This window comes from Symphalangus syndactylus, chromosome 17 (genome assembly GCF_028878055.3).
Source record: "Symphalangus syndactylus isolate Jambi chromosome 17, NHGRI_mSymSyn1-v2.1_pri, whole genome shotgun sequence".
NCBI classification, from domain to species: Eukaryota; Metazoa; Chordata; class Mammalia; order Primates; family Hylobatidae; genus Symphalangus; species Symphalangus syndactylus.
Window position 1 is genome coordinate 36,612,932 of NC_072439.2, and position 22,085 is coordinate 36,635,016.

The 22,085-nt window shown below is 46.6% G+C and overlaps 1 protein-coding gene across 1 annotated transcript; it reads left to right on the forward strand.

The window, feature by feature from the left end:
* Positions 1 to 9,830: 9,830 nt before the first annotated feature.
* KRT76 (keratin 76) lies at positions 9,831 to 18,957 on the forward strand. Its single transcript, XM_055247076.1, has 9 exons — positions 9,831 to 10,484; positions 11,579 to 11,793; positions 13,469 to 13,529; positions 14,215 to 14,310; positions 14,836 to 15,000; positions 15,098 to 15,223; positions 15,875 to 16,095; positions 17,496 to 17,530; positions 17,969 to 18,957. The coding sequence occupies exons 1-9, from the start codon at positions 9,885 to 9,887 to the stop codon at positions 18,397 to 18,399; spliced, it is 1,950 nt and encodes a 649-aa protein (XP_055103051.1). The 5' UTR covers positions 9,831 to 9,884; the 3' UTR covers positions 18,400 to 18,957.
* Positions 18,958 to 22,085: the final 3,128 nt, after the last annotated feature.

The following is a 22,085-nucleotide window of genomic DNA, read 5'->3' on the forward strand; positions in this document are numbered from 1 at the left end:
TTCTTTCTTTCTTTCTTTCTTTCTTTCTTTCTTTCTTTCTTTCTTTCTTTCTTTCTTTCTTCCTTTCTTTCTTTCTTTTTGAGACAGAGTCTCCCTGTGTCACTCAGGCTGTAGTGCAGTGGCACTATCTTGGCTCACTGCAACCTCTGCCCCCTGGGCTCAAGTGATTCTTGTGCGTCATCCTCCTGAGTAGCTGAGATTATAGGTGCAAGCCACCAAGCCCAGCTAATTTTTGCATTTTTAGTAGAGACGGCCATGTTGGCCAGGGTGGTTTCTAACTCCTGACCTCAGGTGATCTGCCCGCCTCCGCCTCGCAAAGTGCTGGGATTACAGGCATGAGCCACCGCGCCCTGCCAGGCCCTGACTGTTTCTAATCCAGGCTGAAAACCCCTTGCAGGGAACTTCACCTGCTTCTGAGTGCTCCTTCTTTTCCTTTGCCTTAGCATTTGCATAGTTTTTTTTGCACAATTCTATGTTGACTTTTCAAGTGCTCTTAAGTCACTGGGCTTGAGTTTGCTTTCTTGTACTTGACTAGACTTTTCATTCTTCTAGTAGGTAGTCAGTGAGTCCTGTGTTGTCCATGGTTTTCCTGTCCTCTAAGGCATACCTTCACCCATAAAGAGCTCGCAGTGATTGTTGAATAATGCCTACTTGTGAGCCTGGATCCTAAACTGGGATTTGGGGTCTTTGGCCAATGTTCAAGGATTTCTTTGCTCTCTCTTCCACATCTCTCTTTCCTGGGTGTGGAGAGGTATATCCACTTGCAATGAAACAGAGGAACCAACTTCTACCCTACGCCTCTATCTATCTATCTATCTATCTATCTATCTATCTATCTATCTATCTATCTATCATCTATCTATCTATCTATCTATCTATCTATCTATCTATCTATCTATCATCATCATCTATCTACCTATCTATCTATCTATCTATCTATCATCTATCTATCTATGTATCATCTATCTATCTATCATCTATCTATCTATCTATCTATCATCTAATCTATCTATCTATCTATCTAATCTATCTATCATCTATCTATCTAATCTATCTGTCATCTATCTATCTATCTATCTATCTATCATCTATCATCTAATCTATCTATCTATCTAATCTATCTAACATCTATCTATCTATCTATCTATCTATCTATCTATCTATCTATCATCTATCACCTATCTATCTATCTATCATCTATCATCTATCTATCTATCTATCTATCTATCTATCTATCTATCTATCTATCATCTATCTATCATCTATCCGCTCCAACCACCCCCACACTGTCTTCCCCAGAAGAAGTGCTCAAAAGAGTGTTTTGCTATTCTAAGAGCTTGCGGACTCACTGGTTCACTTCCCATTAGGAAGACCAAGTTGTGTTTTTAGATTTCAGGTTTTCCTTCTATATCTTTGTGAGAATACAGGCTACATGTCAGAGCAAGTATCAACGGTAACAGTGTCACACCTACGAAAGGCTCAGTTAAGGAAACCAGGGGATTGTTTTCCACAAGAATTTGAAAGTAGTTATCAGCGCTTGCCTATGGATAATCTAGACTTGACTGCTGATGATCAAGGTTTGCATGTAGTTTTGTGTAATTTGCAGGTAAATCTCTACATGACTCTTCTCTGTTTTGCCTAGAAGTGGATGGAGTGTTTGTTAGCCAAGCATCAGAGATCTCACTTTCTGGGATTTGGACTGCCTATTCTCTCTGCCTTCTCAGCACTTCAGCCCATGTGCATTCTCCCTCTTTGCAAAGACAAAGACAAAGACAAAAAATGTGGGCACCTTGAGATAATCTTGGGATGACTGAGAAAAACTCACTTAAGTTCTACAAATGCTTCTTCGCACATTTTATCTGAATCTTCACTACATCCTTCACAAGCCCTTCTGGCACACACACTGTCTAACACACATCTCTGTTGTGCCCAAGATAGAGCTAATCCCCATCAACACTTCCAGCCCAGGCTGAAGGCTGAAGGTGACTTGGCTCTCCTAGGGAACCATTGATGGAGGTGTGCTGGGAGAATCTGATACTTTTGGAATCCGTGGTGATGAGACTGAATGGTGACAGCTCCGTCAACCACTGGAGAAGACGGTGGCAGGAGAAGGTGACTCTAGGTGGAACTAATGCTGTGACTCTCAGTGGGGGCAATTTTGCTCCCCAGGGAACATATAGCAATGTCTGGTGACATTTTTGGTTGTCACAAGTGGGGGAGTGCTACTGGCATCTAGAGAGTAGAGGCCAGGTTGCTACTAAACATCCCACATCACACAAGCCAGCCCCCTTCAACATAGAAACAGCCAGCCTCAAATGTCCACAGTGCCACTGCAGAGAAAGCTGTGCCAAACAAGAGGTCATCTCATTCACTTCTCTCCTTGGGAGAAGATCTTTAGTTACAGTGATATGGGTTATAGTTGAACTGGATAGAGACTCTTCTGGATTTGAGGGAAGTATGTATTTGTAGAAGTTTTTTTTTTTTTTTTTTTTTTTATGAGGTGGAGTCTTGCTCTGCCACCAGGCTGGAGTGCAGTGGCATGATCTCAGCTCACTGCAACCTCCGCCTCCTGGGTTCAAGTGATTCTCCTGCCTCAGCCTCCCGAGTAGCTGGGACTACAGGTGCATGCCGCCACGCCTGGCTAATTTATTTTTATTTATTTTTTTTATTTTAGTAGAGACGGGCTTTCACCATGTTGCCCAGGCTGGTCTGGAACTCCTGAGTCAGGCAATCCTCCCGCCACGGCCTCCCAAAGTGCTAGGATTACAGGCATGAGCCACCATGCCTGGCCCAAGTTTGTTTATTTTAAATTGGAAATGCCCTTTTATTCTGGATAAAGACATAGGAAAAAAGCCAAGGAAACAGTGTGGCCTAATGTGGAGACTTTCAAGACCTGTGCAAATGGCCCACAAGGTGCCTGCAGTTCTGGTATCAACCTGGCTTTCTCACGCCTCTGTGCCTTTGATGCTTTGTTCTCTGCCAGGAAGGCTCATCTCGCCTTCACCCATTTGCCCTGCCTCACTCATCACTGAGGATTACCCAGGCACTGCCTCCTGAAAGCCTTCCTAGACCCTCCATGGAACTGAGCAGCTGTCTGGACTCCCATGGGACTTTGTCTATCCCTTTTTATCATGTGCCATATTATATTAAAATGACTAGTTTCAGTGCCTGTTCTCCACATTAAAATAGAAGTTACTCGAAGGGATGGCTCTGCCTGATTCATCTTTGTGCTCTTCAGTGACCAGCAAAATGCCGGACACATAGCAGGCACTGTGAGCTTCACTAAGCTAATGAGATTTTGAAAAGGGTAGGGTAGCCTCTTAAAGGTAATTACTGCCCTGACATATTTAACAAAAACAGCTGGATTAAACAACTAACTTTTGTGACTAGTGCAAGTCATACGCTGGGCATTTTGCACATGTCATGTCATTTCATCCTTTGCAACTGCCATAGGAGTCAGGTGGCAATTATCCTTATTTTCTAGATGAGGACACTGGCTTGGAGAAGCAGAGCGACATGACTGATGGAAAGTGGCAAATCTGGCCTCATATTCAAAGGGTACACATGTAACTACTGTGCTATGCTGCTGAATGGGGCGCGCTGGTGTCTTCTTAGACTCTAGGATGTCCTCCCTTGTGTGTGGACTAACGACTTTCCACAGTTTTGAGCCAGAAACCAAACTTGAAGTTCCTACATTAGCAGACGAGGTTTCTACAGCTGAGGCTCTGTGATGGTGAGCAGGCCCACGTTCAACTCTGGGGAGTTCTGATCTCCAGACAGAGAAGCCATTGAGATTGATTAGGAGGATACCTTGATAATGATGGGTGTTCCTCCTTGATGCCACAATGGAATTCACAAAGTTTAAAACTATTTTCATCAACACAAGTTGATGCTTCAAGGGAGATCTGACCATTACCTTCTAAGGATGGGTTTTTTTTTTTTTTTTTTAACATGCAACACAAATGTATTATTTAAAATTGCATCTTGATTACCTGTTTGGTGAGCAAAAGCAAAATACGGTGGCTCACGCCGGTAATCCCAGTACTTTGGGAGGCTGAAGCGGGTGGAGCACCTGAGTTCAGGAGTTCGAGACCAGCCTGACCAACATGGTGAAACCCCGTCTCTACTAAACATACAAAAATTAGCCGGGTGTGGTGGTGGGCGCCTGTAATCCCAGCTACTCGGGAGGCTGAGGCAGGAGAATCGCCTGAACCCGGGAGGCAGAGGTTGCAGTGAGACTTGATCGTGCCACTGCATTCCAGCCTGAGCAACAGAGTGAGAGTCTGTCTCAAAAAAAAAAAAAAAAAAAAAAAAGTAAAAGAGAAGATTGTGGCAAATCATTCCTGTGGGCCAAGTGGTCAACTCCAACATCTAAGACCCAGCAAGCAGCTAAGCTCAGCGCAAACTCCTGGCCTCTTGCTCTTTCTCCAACAGGGTGAAGACATCACCTTTTACATTGCAGATGATGGAGCGGCTCTTGCCATCTATAAATTCCATGCACACCCATGTGTTCTGTCCCTGAAAGACTGTCCTGACTAGTGCCTTGGTGACCCTGGCTAGCATGGTAGGCTGCACATGGCTGGTGTCCAACTTATCATGTGGTGGTCAGGTAGAGAGAATATTGGTGGGTTCTTTACATGTCAAAGTGGACTTTTCACTTTGGGATGGTGTAATTTGACTTGCTGAAGTCTATACAGAAGAAAAGCATTCATGAATTTACGACAGGCTTTGGGGTTGGACAGTCTGATTAAAATCCAAGCTTGCAAGTGAATTGACTTGAGGCAAGTTAATTGACCTCATGCCCTTATCTGTAAAATGTGAATGAAAATTCTTACCTTGCCAAGTTTTTGTGACAATTAGAAACAACACATGTAAACAACCTGTCGGTGACTTGTATATGTCAGGCAGTCAATGTTAGCTATTTTAAAATTCTATTCACAGATGGGCAATAGGAGTTAAGATTTGAAAGAGGAAATTATTTTCACTGAAACATAGTCCCCATACCCCTTACCTCTAGAAAGTATGTAGTAGATCAATAAGTATTTGCTGATTGATAGATTGCATTACTGATGAGGCCCTATAGTGGGAAAATGGCTTGGCCAGACATGGGAAAATGGCTTTTATGTAATTCTCAATATAGACACTATGATTCTTTGCAACTTGTTGCAAAAATAGTCAAAGACTTCACTGTTGCCTTGGCCCTAAACTGGGCTACCCCTTAGAACTCCTCCTTCCTCTTCAGCCTCCAAACTGACACCTTCTAGGAGGGCTTCCTACATTGACATCATCATCACAAGGGCTGCCATGCGTTGAGCACCTGCTTTGTGTAAGGGTTTTCCAACTTTACTTCCTACAGTTCCCACTGCAACTCTATGAGGAGGCTGTGCTAACTCCAATTTGTTGAATGGGAAACTGAGGTCCAGAGGGTAAAACGCCTTGCCTGATGCCGTGCAACTGGAAAGTGGCAAGGCTGGGATCTGAACACAGGCTCGTCTAATTCCAAGGCTTCCATATTTTCCACTCTTCCAAGCTGCAAAGGAAGAGAGGAGAAGATGCAGTTATTTGAGTTCCAGAAAATCCAGCATGCCCATGAAAGATCCATGGTTTTTGGAAATATTCAGCCAAATCCATTTACTGGTGAGAAATATTCACTGACAGGAGGGCTGGTCTTTAGAGAACCTGTCCAGTTTTCAGCATCCCAGTGCCCTTCTTGCTGCATCTTCAACCCCAGGCCTTAGTCTGCTCTCAGCTTCCTGCTATCTCACTTGGAGCAAGTGCTTTCTCTCCAGGGATGAGGATGTCTCCTTATGCCCTAAACCCCTGATTGGTCTATCTGCACATTCTCATCCATCCTGGATGGCTAGTTGGACTAGCGTTTCCAGAGTATACTTGACAGCATGTTAGTAGATGTTAAGATAGAAAGATTTTGTTGTTAAATTTGGGAAGCTGTGATTAAATTAAGGCAAAAAGATTATTTTCTATAGGACTTCTTAGGGCTTTTAATATGCTAAATAACTTTACTAAAAATCCCAAGAAAGAGCTATAGATTTTTCATTTCCCAAATTTATGTAATCACAGAACCTTTTAATCAGGGCCATCTTGGGAGATAGAATTCTGCCCTACATAAGCCCTGGGAGAGATCCAAGTACCAGATAAAGAATTAGGGGTGAGCTGGAGTGTATTTTAATCAAGTGTAGAGATAAGACCAGAATCAGAACAAATTGTGGTTGCTAACAGCTAAGACCTTAGTAACATAAGGACTTAGTTGTACTTAGATGTTTGCTTCTTTATCAAGCTTTCACTATAAATCTTGCTCTATATGGTAATTATTTTTACTGTTCATTGGTTAAAATTGCTTCATTAGTGACAAGCTTTAATGTCAACAAGAAAAGAACGCTAATTCCTAGTCCAGGGGCAGCATACCCAGAACGTTAATTATTCTTTTTTCATTTTTGAGAACAAATTGGTGATTATTTTGAAAGTGGGATCTGCGAAACTCCATGGAGAAAGAGGCAGCAGCCATAGCTCCCTCATCCTCAGCAGATGGTGGTGGAGAGGGATGTCTGCTCACTCTGGCCAAGGATAATGACTACTGTCTCTTGATGCATTCCTCCACTCATAATTATGTTACAGGCAATCTGAAGCCTTCTCATCGCAGTTGACAACCAGAGAGCAATTTGGTTAGAGGGAATAACTACTTGGTTTTAGTGCCCCCAATTTTATAGGTGGGGAAATAAAAATCCAGGGTGCTCAGCCATCTGGCAAGCTTTACACAGAAGGTTCCGACAGTGAGGGATTGGAACTCAGATTGCTGGCAGTAGGCAGACCCTTTAGATACTGTTCTGAAAGATCCTACAGTGAATGAGGGCAATGTTGGTTAGGACGGCAACTCTGGGTATTTCCAGCAGCTCCATTCAACTGCTGAGAAGACAATTCCCATCTGCTAAATAAGGCGATGCCTTGGCAGGCTCAGGCAACACGGATTAGGCGACCCAGCCCAAACCCGTGCTTTTGTGATCTGTGCATCGCCTTTCTCCACCACGCTTCTCCAGCCTATGCCAGGGTGGCAGAGGTGAGCCATACATCAGAGGCTGCCACCCACCACCTCAGCACTGCAGCCAAGGGAGGGAAGGGAATCAGAGACATTTACATCTGTTCTTGTTTGCTTTGGACTCTCACCTGGAGCTTCAGCGGAGCCTGGCTCAGCTTTCTTTCCAGGAAGGGCATGTGATCTGCTTTTGAAGGATCCAGAGAATTTGAGGAAAGACCTTACCAGAAGGGGCTGTAATTCAATTGATGGGTGGAGTATAAATGTCTCATGGAAGAACTCAACATGAAATCCTCTTCCTGGATTATCTGTGGATGAATGATGTTAATTTAAAAATCCAAACATGTATTGCTGAATACTATGTATTTAAATTTCAAAACAATCCTGCAAGTAGGATCAATGCCACCTTTTACAAATAAGGAGAGAGAGAAGCCAAGTACCTTGTCCAAGGTCACCATATAGTGAGAGGTAGACATAGGATTTGAACCCAGGTCTTCGGAATTCCATGGTGACAGGTTTTCTGTTAGACCACAGCTATCTTACTCCTGTGTGGAATTTTGTGATTTTCAAATGACTTTCACTTACATTATCCTGCAAGTCTCACCACAAACCAGTAAGGTAGGAAAGGGTTTGGCAGATTAGAACACAGATGTACATTAAATCGTGGCCCAAGGTCACCCATCCCAACCCTATTCAGTATAGGTCTCAGCCTTTTCTATCCCAAATGGGCTTTCTAATTCTTCACTCCTATTCAGCCTCCTTTCCTCACCTTTGGTGAGCTTCTTAGGGATGCAAAGTTGTCTTGAGAACAGCCAGGGCCAAACATGTTATCGCTTCTCCATTCCCCCAAATAGAGTACTGGCAAGTAGCTAAACATACAGTGCTTGCTATGTGTCAAGCACTGGGCTAAGCATTTTATATTTACTTAACTTGTTCAATGCTCACAACAATCCCATAAAGTACTTGCCATTCTTAGCCCCATTTTACAATTGATAAAGCAGACACATAAAAGTTAAGTAACTTGTCCAAGGCCTAAAAGTTGTTGGATAGTGGATCTGGGATCTGACGCCAGACAAGCTGCAGAGCAGAGAGCTGAGAATTAGCTGCAGAGCTCTTGAAGGCACTCAACTCAAGGTGGTTCCCAGGTTCTCAGACCAATCCTCTCCCCTAGACTGGACTGTTCAGAAACCGAAACTCAGAGAGACAGAGCTCCCACTACCAATTTGGCTGGCATTCTGGAGATAGACCCACCACCAATTTCTCAGGGAGTCTTGCCACCTGCTCCTGTCATACGTGTGAAATCTCCTATGCAGACAACAACCTGAGGATTTGGTCTTGCCCTGTGTGGTGTGTTTGGATGTGGAGGTGGGTTGGATGGGGTTTGGGGTCCGCTGAGCTCTTGGCAGTGACAGCAGTAACTCATCATGTGTTATTCGTTCTGCCATCAGGGGTCCTCCATCCTCCTATTCCTGGCCCATATGGAGTAGCCATGGTCTAGACCAGGGCTTCCCAGACTTTCTGCATTATAAGAATGATCTGGAGGGCTTGTTAAAAATGCAAACTCTCAAGCCTTTCTTCTGAAGATTTTCATTCATAGGGCTGGGGTGGGAGCTGGTTTTAGGTATTTGCATTCTTAGACATCAGTCATCAGTCAGTTAACACGTTTGTGCTGTGCTTACCCTATGCTAGGAGCTGGACATTTAGGATAATTTAGAATGGGCAGGACTCAAGCCTTGCCCTCAAGAAGCTCAGGGATCAGAGGGGTATGGACAAGTAAGCAGGTAAGTATACTTTATGTCAGGGCCCCGATGGGAAAAGTACAGGGTATGGTGGGAAGACAAGGAGGGACATCTGACCCAGACCTGGGGGTAAAGCAGGGAGAGGATCCCCTCCAGAAGATCTGAATTAGGGCCTAGACACAACATACACTGTCCTCCTAAGATGAATGGGGTCCTTGAGCTGACTCTACCAGTCAGATGGAGGGTTCCCAGATTCTGTCTCCTCTTGCTTCTGGGTCTAGAAATTGCCTGCTGTCAGTCTAGAATGGTGGGGGGAGGGCTTGGTCTGAGGCTCTCCACAGTGCATGCCCCCTCTTCTTCCCAAACCTCATACTTGTTTGCTCCGTTCCAGGAGCTAGACATGTTTACCTCCACTGTAATTTCTTTCCCATAAGTAGCATTTCTCAGCCCAGACTCCAGGTTTGCTGAGATGGATGCCTTTGGCTGAGGTGCTGGCAGAGCAGACTCTATGCGTCTAGGCCCCTCTCACTTCTGCTCCCACTCCAGACCCTCTGAAGAGTTGGGAACAGGTGACATGCCACCAGAAGACAAGGCCCAATGATGGGAGAGATAGGCGCAGCCACTGTGGGAGCCTGTGGACACTGTGGTGCTGCAGGGAGGGACCCAGCCTACCCGGAAGAGGTTTCCTGGTCCTCACCCCTGTGTCAGGGAGCTCACGGCTCTGAATCCCCTGGTGTCTAAAGCTGCTTCCTCCTGCTGGATCAGGTGCTGCTTGGGTTCCCTGAAACCCTTGAGGACAGCACACAAAGAGAGGGAGGAGAGCTCCAGCATTTTGTCAACTGAGGCAAATTTAGGTGATTAAGCTAAGAAGGCAAAGCCACTCTGGCCCAGAGGATTATCTTTGAGGTGTGTTGGGAACCAAGAAGTAACTTAATGCCTACGAGGCAAACCAAACCCAAGATGACTCTCAACTAATTGCTCGCCTCTCCTTTTGCCAAGCCAAACTCCCTGGTATATAAAGGCCAGTCTCCTCTCTTGTCCCCATCCCTCTCAGCACTTGCTAAGTGATCACTAGCTTGCCTCCAAGCTCTCTCACTATGAACAGACAAGTCTGCAAGAAATCCTTCAGTGGCGGGAGCCAGGGTTTCTCTGGCCGCTCTGCTGTGGTCTCCGGTAGCAGCAGGATGAGCTGTGTGGCCCGCTCTGGGGGAGCTGGTGGAGGGGCCTGTGGCTTCCGGAGCGGAGCAGGCGGCTTTGGCAGTCGCAGCCTCTACAACTTGGGCGGCAACAAGAGCATCTCCATCAGCGTGGCAGCTGGCAGCTTCCGGGCTGGAGGCTTTGGGGAAGGGCGGAGCAGCTGTGGCTTTGCAGGTGGCTATGGAGGTGGCTTTGGGGGCAGCTATGGTGGTGGCTTTGGTGGTGGCAGAGGAGTAGGTAGTGGTTTTGGAGGGGCTGGTGGCTTTGGTGGAGCTAGTGGCTTTGGTGGTCCTGGTGTATTTCGTGGGCCTGGCAGCTTTGGTGGTCTTGGTGGCTTTGGCCCTGGGGGCTTTCCTGGGGGAATTCAGGAAGTGACTGTAAACCAGAGTCTCCTGCAGCCCCTCAATGTGGAGATCGACCCCCAGATTGGACAAGTAAAGGCCCAGGAGCGGGAGCAGATCAAGACCCTCAACAACAAGTTTGCCTCCTTCATCGACAAGGTGAGGGCAAGGCCAAGAGGTGCTGTGGAGGGTTTGGGGTGCCCAGGGTTTGGTGTAGAAAGATGCCATGGAGACCTGTGAGACACCGGGTAGGCAGGGGTGCTTGGCTCTTGTCCTGGTGCTGTCTTGGTCCCTACAGGACAGTGATCATGCCTCTTTCACTTTTTGGGCCTTCTTTTTCCAGCTGTGAAATGGGGGGAAGAATTCCTGGTCCTGGTTTCCTGCTAAGAATGAGATGAGGGTAAATGAAATGGGGGTCCAAACATGCTCTTAGCTCTTTGAAGAATGAGCCATTTTAGCCATGAAATTATTGCAGTTACTTTAATTTCTCCTGAAAAGCAATTGCTTGATAATCCAAACTAGTTGGTAATCAAAAACTTGTGTTATCACAGATCTTGGGGCTGCCTCTAAATGAGGAATATTGGCAGCTGCCTTACCTTCCAAATGACGCTGTGCTTCAGCCAATAATTAAATTGAGCTGTCCATGCTGGGGCAGATGAGGGTGTGCTGGGTCTGTGAGGGACTGAGCCCAAGATCTGAAGTGAATTCTAGGTCAGCTGCAAGCTGAATAACTGAAAAGAGGTCTTCCTATGTGAAACTTCTAAAGAAATGTTAGACCTCATTAACTGTTTTCACTGCCTTTATGGAGCTGAAAAAAGCTTACATCTAAAAAACAATGACAAACTTTATTTGTGCTTACTTCCTTTAGTGGTATTCTGAAGGATTCCTATAGACCCAGGACAGTCCTGGGTTTGATTCTTAGCTTTGTCACTCAGTAGACTTGTCACTTTGGGAAACTTAAACTCTTTGAGTCTCAGTTTCCTTATCTACAAAATGGGGATCACGGCAACTCCTTTATAGGTGGTTGTGAGGATTAAATGTGATGGAAATAGATGAAAATAACAGGTAAGGCATAATCACTTAACAAATTCTAGCCCTCCCTTTTCTAAATCTTCATCCTTCCCAAATTAAAAAACAGGGGAAATTGCAGATTGAAGAACTGGGTTCCTTCTCCACACTTCTACCATTTGGGATGGGCAGCCCCACATGCCCAACTCAAGAGGCTGACTCCTTTTCTCCCCTCTCTGATGCAGGTGCGGTTCCTGGAACAGCAGAACAAGGTCCTGGAGACCAAGTGGGAACTGCTCCAGCAGCAGACCACAGGCTCAGGGCCCAGGAGCCTGGAGCCTTGTTTTGAATCCTACATCAGCTTCCTACACAAGCAGCTAGATTCACTTCTAGGGGAGAGGGGGAACCTGGAGGGAGAGCTGAAAAGCCTGCAGGACCTGGTGGAAGACTTCAAAAAGAAGTGAGAGCTCCTCCGGGGAAGTTTCCCCTTCTGGGGAATTAGCAGGGAGGTGTGGTCCTAATTTGGGATTTCAACTGTTCCCAACTGTGCCTTCAGTCAATACTCTGGGATGCACTTATTGAGTGAAGCATGACCAAGCAGAAGGGGGTGAGAGGATGGGGACTGAGACTCCCATGTGGCTATGACACAGATTTCAGTCTCCAGGTGGGCCCCCTCCTATTCCAGCCCAGAGGGACAAAAGAGTCCTTCCAGAGTTTAGAATCCTTTAGGGTGGGGAGTCTGCCACACTTGACTGTACATAGGAATCACGTTGGATGCTTGTCAACAAATGCGTATTCCTGTATTCCAGTCTTAGGTATTCTGAATCATAGGTGTGGACAGGCCCCAGGAGTGTGAGTGCTCCCCTAGCTCCTGGGGATTCTAGGCAGATGCCCAGGGCTGCACTTGGTAAAGGCCTTTTTCAGTGTGTCCCATCCAATCTCCTGTTCTGCAGCTTTGGTTTGCTCCTCCTCCACGTTCCAAGTTGCAGTCCATATCTGCTGAGTTCTGCGAGGAGCAAACTGGGCCTCTCAAGGTGGGAGGGAGCTCCCGACTTCCCCAGGGGTCAGAACCCACAGGGACTGGCACACCTGCTCTGCAGAGGCCCTATTCCAATTCAACCACACAAACCTGGTGGGCACCCACTCTGTGGCAGGCTCTGTGCTGGGCTCTGGGAATCCAGTGGCAACTCAGATTCATATTCCCAAAAGAGGTCCCAGAATTCCTCAAGCTTTATGAAATACAAACTCTTGGTAGTAGATTTTAGTCCTTAACAGGCAGGAATCCCACAACTTTGATGCATTCAGAAGATATGAATTCATTCTTAACTGAAATTCCTGTAAGAAGTAACTGTAATGAAGGAAAACAAAAACAGAGGAAATAGGCAGAAGTGCCCAATGAGAGCAAACATTTCACTGGGTTCCATATGCACACATTGTGCTTCGCAAAGTCAATCAAAGAGCCTAGGCAAGTAGTCAAACTCCTTGAAGTCTGCCCTCTCTGACTGCCCATACCTCTGCCCGTCACTGGATTTGGAGGGAAGAGGGCCAGGCAGTGCTCTGAGCTCTGAGAGGTCTCTGGGCAGGACCAGCTACATGATTTTCAGGGCTCAGTGCAAAATGATAATGTAGGAACCTAGTTACAAAATTATTAAGAATTTTAATCATGCCTGCAATCCCAGTACTTTGGAAGGCTGAAGAGGGAGAATCACTTGAGCCCAGCAGTTCGAGACCAGCCTGGGCAACAAAGTGAGACCTTGTCTCTACTAAAAATTAAAAAATTGGCTGGACGTGGTGGTGCATGCCTCTGGTCCCAGCTACTTGGGAGTCTGAGGCAGGAGGATTGCTTAAGCCTGAGAGGTTGAGGCCACAGTGAGCCATGTTTGTGCCACTGCACTCCAGCCTAGGTGACAGGGTGAAACCTTGTCTCAGAAAAAAAAAAAAAAAGAGAAAAAATGTCAATATGGTGCCAGCATTGAGCTAAGTGTGAGGACCCTGAGCCCAAGGTCCCGTGTAACTGCACGTGCCCATGAAGCTCGTCCTGTCTCTGCACAGGTGAGGAGAGTGCCTGGGATCCTCACCTCTCTTTTTTACTTCTGAAATGCCAGTGTTCAAATGTGTGCCTCTTCTTGTTCCAGGTATGAAGATGAAATCAACAAACGCACTGCAGCAGAGAATGAGTTTGTGGGGCTCAAGAAGGTAGGTGAGCCTGGACCAGCACATCCAGGTTTCCTTTCTGGGAGCTGCCCCCATGGAGAGAGTGCACAGCCAGCTGTTCTGGGGCACAGTGACCTTATATTGTGTGTGGAATTGACACTTTTCCTTACATTTTTGGAAATGAAATGTCTCATGAAGGAAGCTACTCTAAGTATATTACCATGGGAAGGTATATTAAAATGTTACTGTGACTAATGAGCTGATTAGCAATGCGAACTAATAATGAGCACTTTATGTGTAGGATTGATCAAGATTTTCAGCCTACAAATGTACTCCAGATGCTATTAATAACAATTAACAAATACTTGTAGTGTAAAAGTGAAGTAGCGAGAATACCCTAATTTCTGTTCAGGAGGGTGGGATTTCTGGTACTATACAGCCAAAGTCACATACATATTAGGTAAATATGATTTTTCTACCCTAAAATCAGATGGTTACTCTCTGCCTTATGGTTTGTATTTTGTTAAAGCATTGGGGTTTGATATGTCAAGCAAGGAAAAGGAAGAAAGCCACTTTGATCTTCCTTATTTCAAAAGGGAAGATGAGAAGTCACAATTAGGAGGAGAGCTGGGGGAGGAACAAAGACGAGACATGAGGGCTTAGGAAGGAGCCACCGGGTGTGAGGGGAACAGAGGGTCATTCTCTGTGTTTCTGACCTCCTCTGCAGGATGTGGATGCGGCTTTCATGAACAAGGTGGAGCTGCAGGCCAAAGTGGACGGCCTGACAGATGAAGTCAGCTTCCTGAGGACCCTCTATGAGATGGTGATTCCTTGGTTTGCAAGCTCCAGAACCTTCCTGTCTGATTCTTCCCAAGCATAACTTTAGGGGACAGCCAAACAGCACAACACTCACAAAACCAGCAATGGGGCTCAGGACTCAGCTCCACCCCACCTGGGAAATGTTAACTGAGCTCCTTCAGTCTGCATAGACCTGGCCCACAGGTCCTCAGGCCATTTTGCTCTGCACCTTTTCTCTGGCTTCTATACCCATATCATAGCTGGCTTCTTCATAATACTCCTCCCTGCTGGGGGCCCATGGAAACTTACACAATAGGACTCACTGGCTGATACTTTCAGGCTGACAGCCTGATTATATTTGCATATTTTGCATATTTCCTTTAGCCTTGTTGTCTAACATCCTTTAGGCTGTAGCCAGGCCTAAAGTGTGAGCTTATTTTTCCAACTGATCCACTTCTAGCCCCATCCTTGGGATATCTCTGCTAGTAGAGGATTCTCAGCATCTTCTGGTCCAGGGGATGGTGAGAGTAACTATCCATGTTTCCTGCAGGAGCTGTCCCAGATGCAGAGCCATGTCAGCGACACTTCTGTGGTTCTGTCCATGGACAACAACCGCTGCCTGGACCTGGACAGCATCATTGCCGAGGTCCGTGCCCAGTATGAGGAGATTGCCCAGAGGAGCAAGGCTGAAGCTGAGGCCCTGTACCAGACCAAGGTGGGAACCCTCCCTGTGTCCTTAGATCCTGATGACCTTCATTGAGAATGTGCCAACACTTTGCAAAAGCTATGTTGATTGGTTTTTCCTCTGTCAGCTTGGGGAGCTGCAGACCACAGCTGGCAGGCATGGGGACGACCTGAGGAACACCAAGAGTGAGATCATGGAGCTCAACAGGATGATCCAGAGGCTACGGGCTGAGATTGAAAATGTCAAGAAGCAGGTGGGGCTGGGTTTAGAGGAGAGATCCCGGAGGTCTTCTGGGCCCCGGAGAGAAGGAGCATAAGCTCTGCTCCTCTGCTACATGCTCTCTCCATCCTTTCATGGTGTCACACGTGGGATAGCACAGTGTCTGAGAAACTCTGTTCTCCCAGATGTTTCTGTTGGAGGTTGAACTTCTTGGAATGCTCACTCAAGAAAGATGTTTGTTTATTCCAGTTTGCCTAACAAATCTTGCAACTGCAGTTCTGGACTTAAACACTCAGCTCTCAGCAGGATCTGCCCTTAGCGAAGCTGTTTCTCACACATTTCACATAACCTTGATGGCTGCTCTGTATCATTGGAATGAAGTGGTTAGGCAAGAGAGTTTTTAACAGTCTTGCAAAAAAGATTAGAGACTAACCAGACCATTACTACCTGTAACAACATAGGAAAGCAAATTAGTGCTCCCTTTCTTGATGAGCCACAAGTTGATTTCAATGGGACAAAGATGACTTAACCAATTGCAAAACTGACTTCTTTTCTCTGAGTATGCTCCATTGGGATTTCTAAGGAAAGGGAGGAAGGGATGCAGGATGTGGGAGAAGAGATATACTCCTAGTAAAGATCAAGTGTTTGTTTCCGGGTCACTATGCTAATTGATTTTCTACCTCAGAATGCCAACCTGCAGACGGCAATTGCAGAGGCTGAGCAGCGTGGAGAGATGGCCCTCAAGGACGCCAATGCCAAGCTCCAAGATTTGCAGGCTGCCCTACAGAAGGCTAAGGATGACCTGGCTCGGCTCCTGCGTGACTACCAGGAGCTGATGAACGTCAAGCTGGCCCTGGATGTGGAGATTGCCACCTACCGCAAGCTGCTGGAGGGAGAGGAGTGCAGGTGAGGGGCCATGGGGTCACCGTTCTCCAGATACGGTTTTAGAGTGACCTTTGGTAATGTGGAAAGAGGGCAAGATGATAAGGAGAGGAACACTCAGACAAAGGGCAAGGAGTGTCTTGAATGACAGAGTCAAGGGTTCAAACCCCACTATTTTATGTCCATCGAGATCATTCAACTCTCAAATGTTTAATGGACATCAATATCATGTTACATATCTCCACTGATCTTCACTATGTGCAATGTATTAGGAAAGTTCTTTGGCATTATGACAAGTGATAGACCAGTGCTGTCCACTGGAACTTTTTGAGATGATGAAAATTTTCTATTCATGTGCTGTCCAATATAGTAGCCATTGGCCACTTGAGCACTGGAAATGTGGCTGGTGCAACTGAGAAACAGAGTTTTACATTTAATTTAATTTTAATTAACTTAAATAGCATCATGTGGCTACCGGCTACCATATTGGAAAGCTCAATATAGACAGTCCTACAAGCCCCACCCATGAAGCTGAGTCCATATGGGGAGATGGTTGATACATCCATGCTCTTGGAAAATAATACAACATTAAGCAGCAAGTGGTTATCAAATGCTAAAGGATTGTCAAGAATTGAGAGATCTTTCTGCTGAGTTTCTGCCCAATGCATCATGTGTTCGGGGGGTAGCTAACCCTCTGTCCTCTGGTAGCTTGCAATCTGATGGAGGAAGCAGAACCAAAGTATGAGAAGGAAAGTGAGAGTGAAGATGATGTCAAGTGTACTAGGAGTCATGGGATGAGGAGGGAGTGGTCAACATCAGTGGGCACACATTGGCAAGGTGTGCAGACCCATTCCATATCTTCTCAGATATGTGGACATGCCTGCTGCATTAACAAGAATAAGACACAGGAAGATGGGCAGTACAGGTGGTACATTTCAAATCCATCCTGCATTGAGTGTCAGCCCCTCCCATATTTTCTCCACCCTGAACAACCCCCATCATGTCACCACCACCCCAGGAAGGCTCACTGTGGAAGCCTTCTTGGAAAGGCAGAATTGGAAATAAAAAAATCCAGGGCTGGGTAGATAAGAATGAAAGGGCATGCTAAGGTGGGAAGTGGTCTTAGCAGGGGATGAGAGGTGGGGACAGGCCAATCAAGGCAGAGCTGGGTGTCAAGTAGTTTGCCTACAGAAGATAATCTCTAAGGGATAAGGGGAAAAGTGTTGGACGTCTCAACTCTTGAAGCAGCCCCCTTTCCTGGGGAGATATGGTCAAGGAAACAGACTTGGAATAGGCTTTCTTCTAGCAGGAGCTTGACCCCTAGTGGGGCAAATGGGAGGGTGTGGCTCCCAAAGTTGTGAACTCTCAACTCTTTGGTTATTGACTCATTGCAGAAAGAATTCACCTCTCCTCTTCCTTTTCAGGATGTCTGGAGAGTGTCAGAGTGCCGTGTGCATTTGTAAGTAGCCCATTCAAAAAACCCTCTCCCTAGGTTGTAAAAGAGCAACTAGAAACAACCTCACTGACTGACCTTCAGGCAAGAAGGCCTGTTCCATCCAAGGAGGTCAGGCCACCTGACAGCGTCTAGGATCTCAGGCCACGGCCACATGCTCTGCCCCTAGTGTAAGCTGACAACCTCTCAGGCCAAAGCTAAAAACCCTCTGGTTTGGGGAGTGGCCTAGGTTGGAAAACCAGAAATTTCTGTGGATTTCTGGTTCCTGTTCTTGGGAGAAGGCACTAGAGGCCAGGCTCACTCTCATGGTTTGCAAACTGAGGCATTAGATAAGTTAACATCTTTCTCGAAGTCACATGGCCAAGCAGGGTGGGGATGTAATACAGTCCTTGGCTTCCAGTTTCCCAGGCCCTTTGCCTGAATTGTGTGCCTGTTGTCTTGTAGCAGTGGTCAGCAATGTTACCAGCACAAGTGGCAGCTCTGGCAGTAGCCGTGGAGTTTTTGGAGGGGTCAGTGGCAGTGGCAGTGGCAGTGGTGGCTACAAAGGCAGCAGCAGCAGCAGCAGCAGCTATGGAGTCAGTGGCGGCAGCGGCAGTGGCTATGGAGGAGTCAGTGGCGGCAGCAGCAGCGGCTATGGAGGGGTCAGCAGTGGCAGCACTGGGGGCAGGGGTAGCAGCGGGGGCTACCAGAGCAGCAGTAGTGGGAGCAGGCTCAGCGGTGCAGATAGCATCTCCGTGAGCCACAGTGGAATGGGCTCCAGCTCTGGCAGCGTCTACACTTCTGGAGGCAGCAGCTACAAGTCTGGTGGTGGAGGCAGCACCAGTATCCACTTCTCCCAGACCACGAGCTCAAGCCAGCATAGCTCCACCAAGTGATCTACTGTGCCAAATCTCTATAACCACCTGCTTCCCACTCAGCCTGCAATAGTGTTTCCCACTCTCTGCTTGGCATCACTAGATGCAAATGGGTCAACCACATTTTTCCTCAAGTTCCCTGGAGAAGAAGCTGAACTCCTGGTTTCTCCATCCCCATGACCTTCCCAGGGCCATGGAAGTCCTGCTGCTGGTCTGGGATGATGATGCCCCTGGAAACCTTCCTGCAACGGCCCCTTACTTTGGACAGCAACCCCTGAGCCCAAGCCAGTCTTGGCCTTCACAGCCTGGCCTGTTCCCACTCTGGCCCATCTCCCTTTCTTACTGGGAGTTGGTGATTTGAAGCCAGTCATCTCAGCACTGTTTGAGGAGGGCAGAGCCATGGGTTCAGTGCTGGAGGGTGCACGGTCAAGATCTCCAGACTGCTGGTTCCCAGGGAGCCCTCCTTACATCTGGGCTTCAGATCCTGACTCCCTTCTGCCCCCTAATTCCCTGAGCTATAGATCCTCTGGTGATGAGTATGTTGCACTTTCCTTTCTCAATAAATTGCACTGAATTTCACATTCTGGTGTTGGTCTTTTATTCCAAGAGTCACAGAATAGATCATGACCCAAAAGTGATGAGAAATCAGGTGGAAGTGATGGTCTTCCAGGAATTTAAAAGTGGGTATAAAGGCCACTGAATAGTCTTGGCTTCTCCATCTATTTGGTTAGGTTCTTCTGGTAGGTCTGTCCAGGAGTATGTTGTTTAAGGGGAGACCTTCCCCACTCCCAAGAAAGTCATCCTATCCATCCTCCAGCCTCTGAGCCAGCCTCTGCAATTCAGTCTTGGAAGAAGAGGGTTCTGCAGTTCATCAAGGAAACAGATTCCACTGGGGATTCAGTTCCTTTGTTCCACTCCCATCCCAGCCAGACACAGAACCAATCCTCTTTCTGCAAACACAGCTCTTGGAATCTGAAGGGGTCAATACATAACATCTTCTTTTCCTTGCATAAGTTCTGAGCCAATTAAAAAATAAGACAAATGAATGAGCAGATGGAGGGTCAATATTGCCTTTATTACCAATAAAGCAGATACTGAAGCATGTGTCTTTTTACCTCGGATGGAAAGGGTTTCTCCTATCACAGGACCTCAGGATTAGGTCAGATTTTCCACCTGGCTAGGGGCAGCCTAGGGCCACTGTGGCCTTCCCTACGGGGTCAGATACCTCATAGTCGAGGGAGAGCACAAGAGAGCAGAATATAATCTTACTGTGGACAGCCAGACCCTAAGAGATGGAGGGGCATTGCTCTGCAAACTCAATTCTTCCTTCCAAACTCACCGATCAGGTAAAAGAGTGAGTGGGAGTGTTAAACTAGTAAAACTCACCCTAAGTGTATGTAAAATGAGGAACGGGGATGATGTGTGCCTGCTCTCACATCAGCATTTACCAGCCATTCTCAGAAAGCTGAAACCCAAACCCGGGGGAACAGGGGTAATGAGACAGTCACTGAGAGAAACCAGGAAAACTGGAGGCCTCAGGGAGATAATATTTAGGATCTGTGATTTTTCCCCACCCCGCCCCCCAACCAATGCCTTCTGCATGCCATTAAGCATGGCAAAATACTAGTTTGTAAGTCACTATAGACCATGTGTTACTGCCCATAAGTCAGGTCAGGGCTGGAATAACGAGAGGGCATCTGTACATTTGTCTGAAGTCCAAGGGAAGTGCCAGGGCCTGGTCTCCATATTTCTGAGCCTTAGCTCAGCCCATCTAATCTCTAAAGTTCAGTAGCCCTGGCCTCAAGAATTGGAGAAGAGGGCATTTTAAAGTTCCTATACCTGAGTGATCAATACATCCTTGCCCATCTTTTCATGGCTTACAAGCTGGAGGTAGTGCCCTTTCCATGTTCCCTTGGCCTAGCTCTGGGTACTTTGAGCAGGGGCAGGCAGTTCTGAATTTCTGCTCTTACTGGCCTTTTAGAGACGCTGCGAGAAACATAATTGGTTGTTTCCCCAACTCCCCACAGGAAAACACCCTGGGAGCTCTGCTCCATGTGTTGCTTAACTTAATGGGAAGAGGCTGACTGTCTTGAGTCAACACAACTTCTCATAAGACAGAAGCAGCAGGGTTTGGAGACATCTGCTTCGGTCTCTTTATCCATCTGCTTCATGTGTGTTGACAGCTGGGTCCTGGGTACTAATCTCAGGGCCCTGCATAGCAGGTGGGGAACTGAGCAAAAGTTTGGTGGTCAATTGAAAGAATGACTAGAGATGAATAAGGAGAGTGGGCCCCGCATCCCCTTAGCCTGAATGGAAGATGGGATAGGTCACACTCCAAGGTAGGACAGAGTGAAAAGTTTACAATGAGGGCCTAGGACCCTCTTTTGAACTCTTTTGAGGAGGAATAGTGGAGGGGGCTACCAAGGAAGGTAGTGAAAGACTTAAGGATACCTAGAATTAAAGGAAGGGGCCTATTTAGAAAGGCACATTGTAGAAGAAGCCTGGAGCAGGCCTGGGAAGGAAAGAGACTCTGGGCAATACGGAGGAAGGGCAAAGGGTCAGGGCTCAGCTATCCAGACCAAATCCCAGGAGAACTCCAGGACTAGTATCTTCCATGTTCTTGACACAGTGGCACTAAATCATGTGCCAGTGGAGCACATGGTGGAGCTCCAGGGTGAAGGCATCATGTCTGTCATTGTACATAAGGATGACACTTAGTTAAAAGCTAATGTGTACTGAGTGCTTGTTATGTACCAGGACATGTTCTAAAATAATTTAATCCTCACAGCAAATTTTTATCTGATAGGTGGAATTCAAGGCATAGTGGGTTAAACAACTTACCCGAGGTAATGTAACCAGGAGGTGGGGAGCCAAGATTTGACTCATGGGGTTTCACCACAATATGACTTAACTGACCTGAAGACCAGTGAGGCACAAGTGAAGGTTTTCTAGCACTAGATTCTTCTCATGCTGAAGCTCATGATGTTAAACTGGTGTTCTGAGGTCTTCTGGACCTCTCAGGTCTTTTTGTGAATTAGAAATAGATGTCCATTCTGTGCAGACAGTTTCACAGTTGCATGACTTAGCAAAGGATAGCACTTGTGTAAAGTAACATATGTTTGTGTTCTTCTGGGTGGACATAGTCCATGGCAGAGCACACAGCTCGGTGACTAGAGTATGGGCTAGATTTTCGCTCCCTTTCACATCCTTGGCCTGGAACTCTTATATATGACACAATCTGCGCAACTGACATGGTGGTCTGGTGGTTTTGTGTTAGTCTGTTGCTATCCTGAGCCCTGAGATCTGGAGAAGTGGGGCCTTTCCTCAATCTAATGTTGAATCTCGTCAGTCCTCAGTTTCTGCAGCTGGCCTGCCTCCCCACCACTCAACGTAAGGTCAGCACTGCCTTTCTAGAACAAGATAGTAATGGCACCACAACTTCTCTATACCTGCTCTCCAGTGGCTCACTGCCACTCTAGGAGCTTTAGAATCTCCTGGTTTTAGATTCATTTCATCAAGGAGCACTGTGTTCACATTCTCGACAAACTGGACCTGCCCATGGCTTATCCACCACATCCACAAGGAAGTTGCTAAGTTGTGTCAGAATGAAGCTGGAAACCTATTAATGCACACTTTTAAGGAATGTAGGGATTCAAAAAACATGTGCAAGTTACTGTTGTGATGATACTGCAAAGAATGGCTTATGT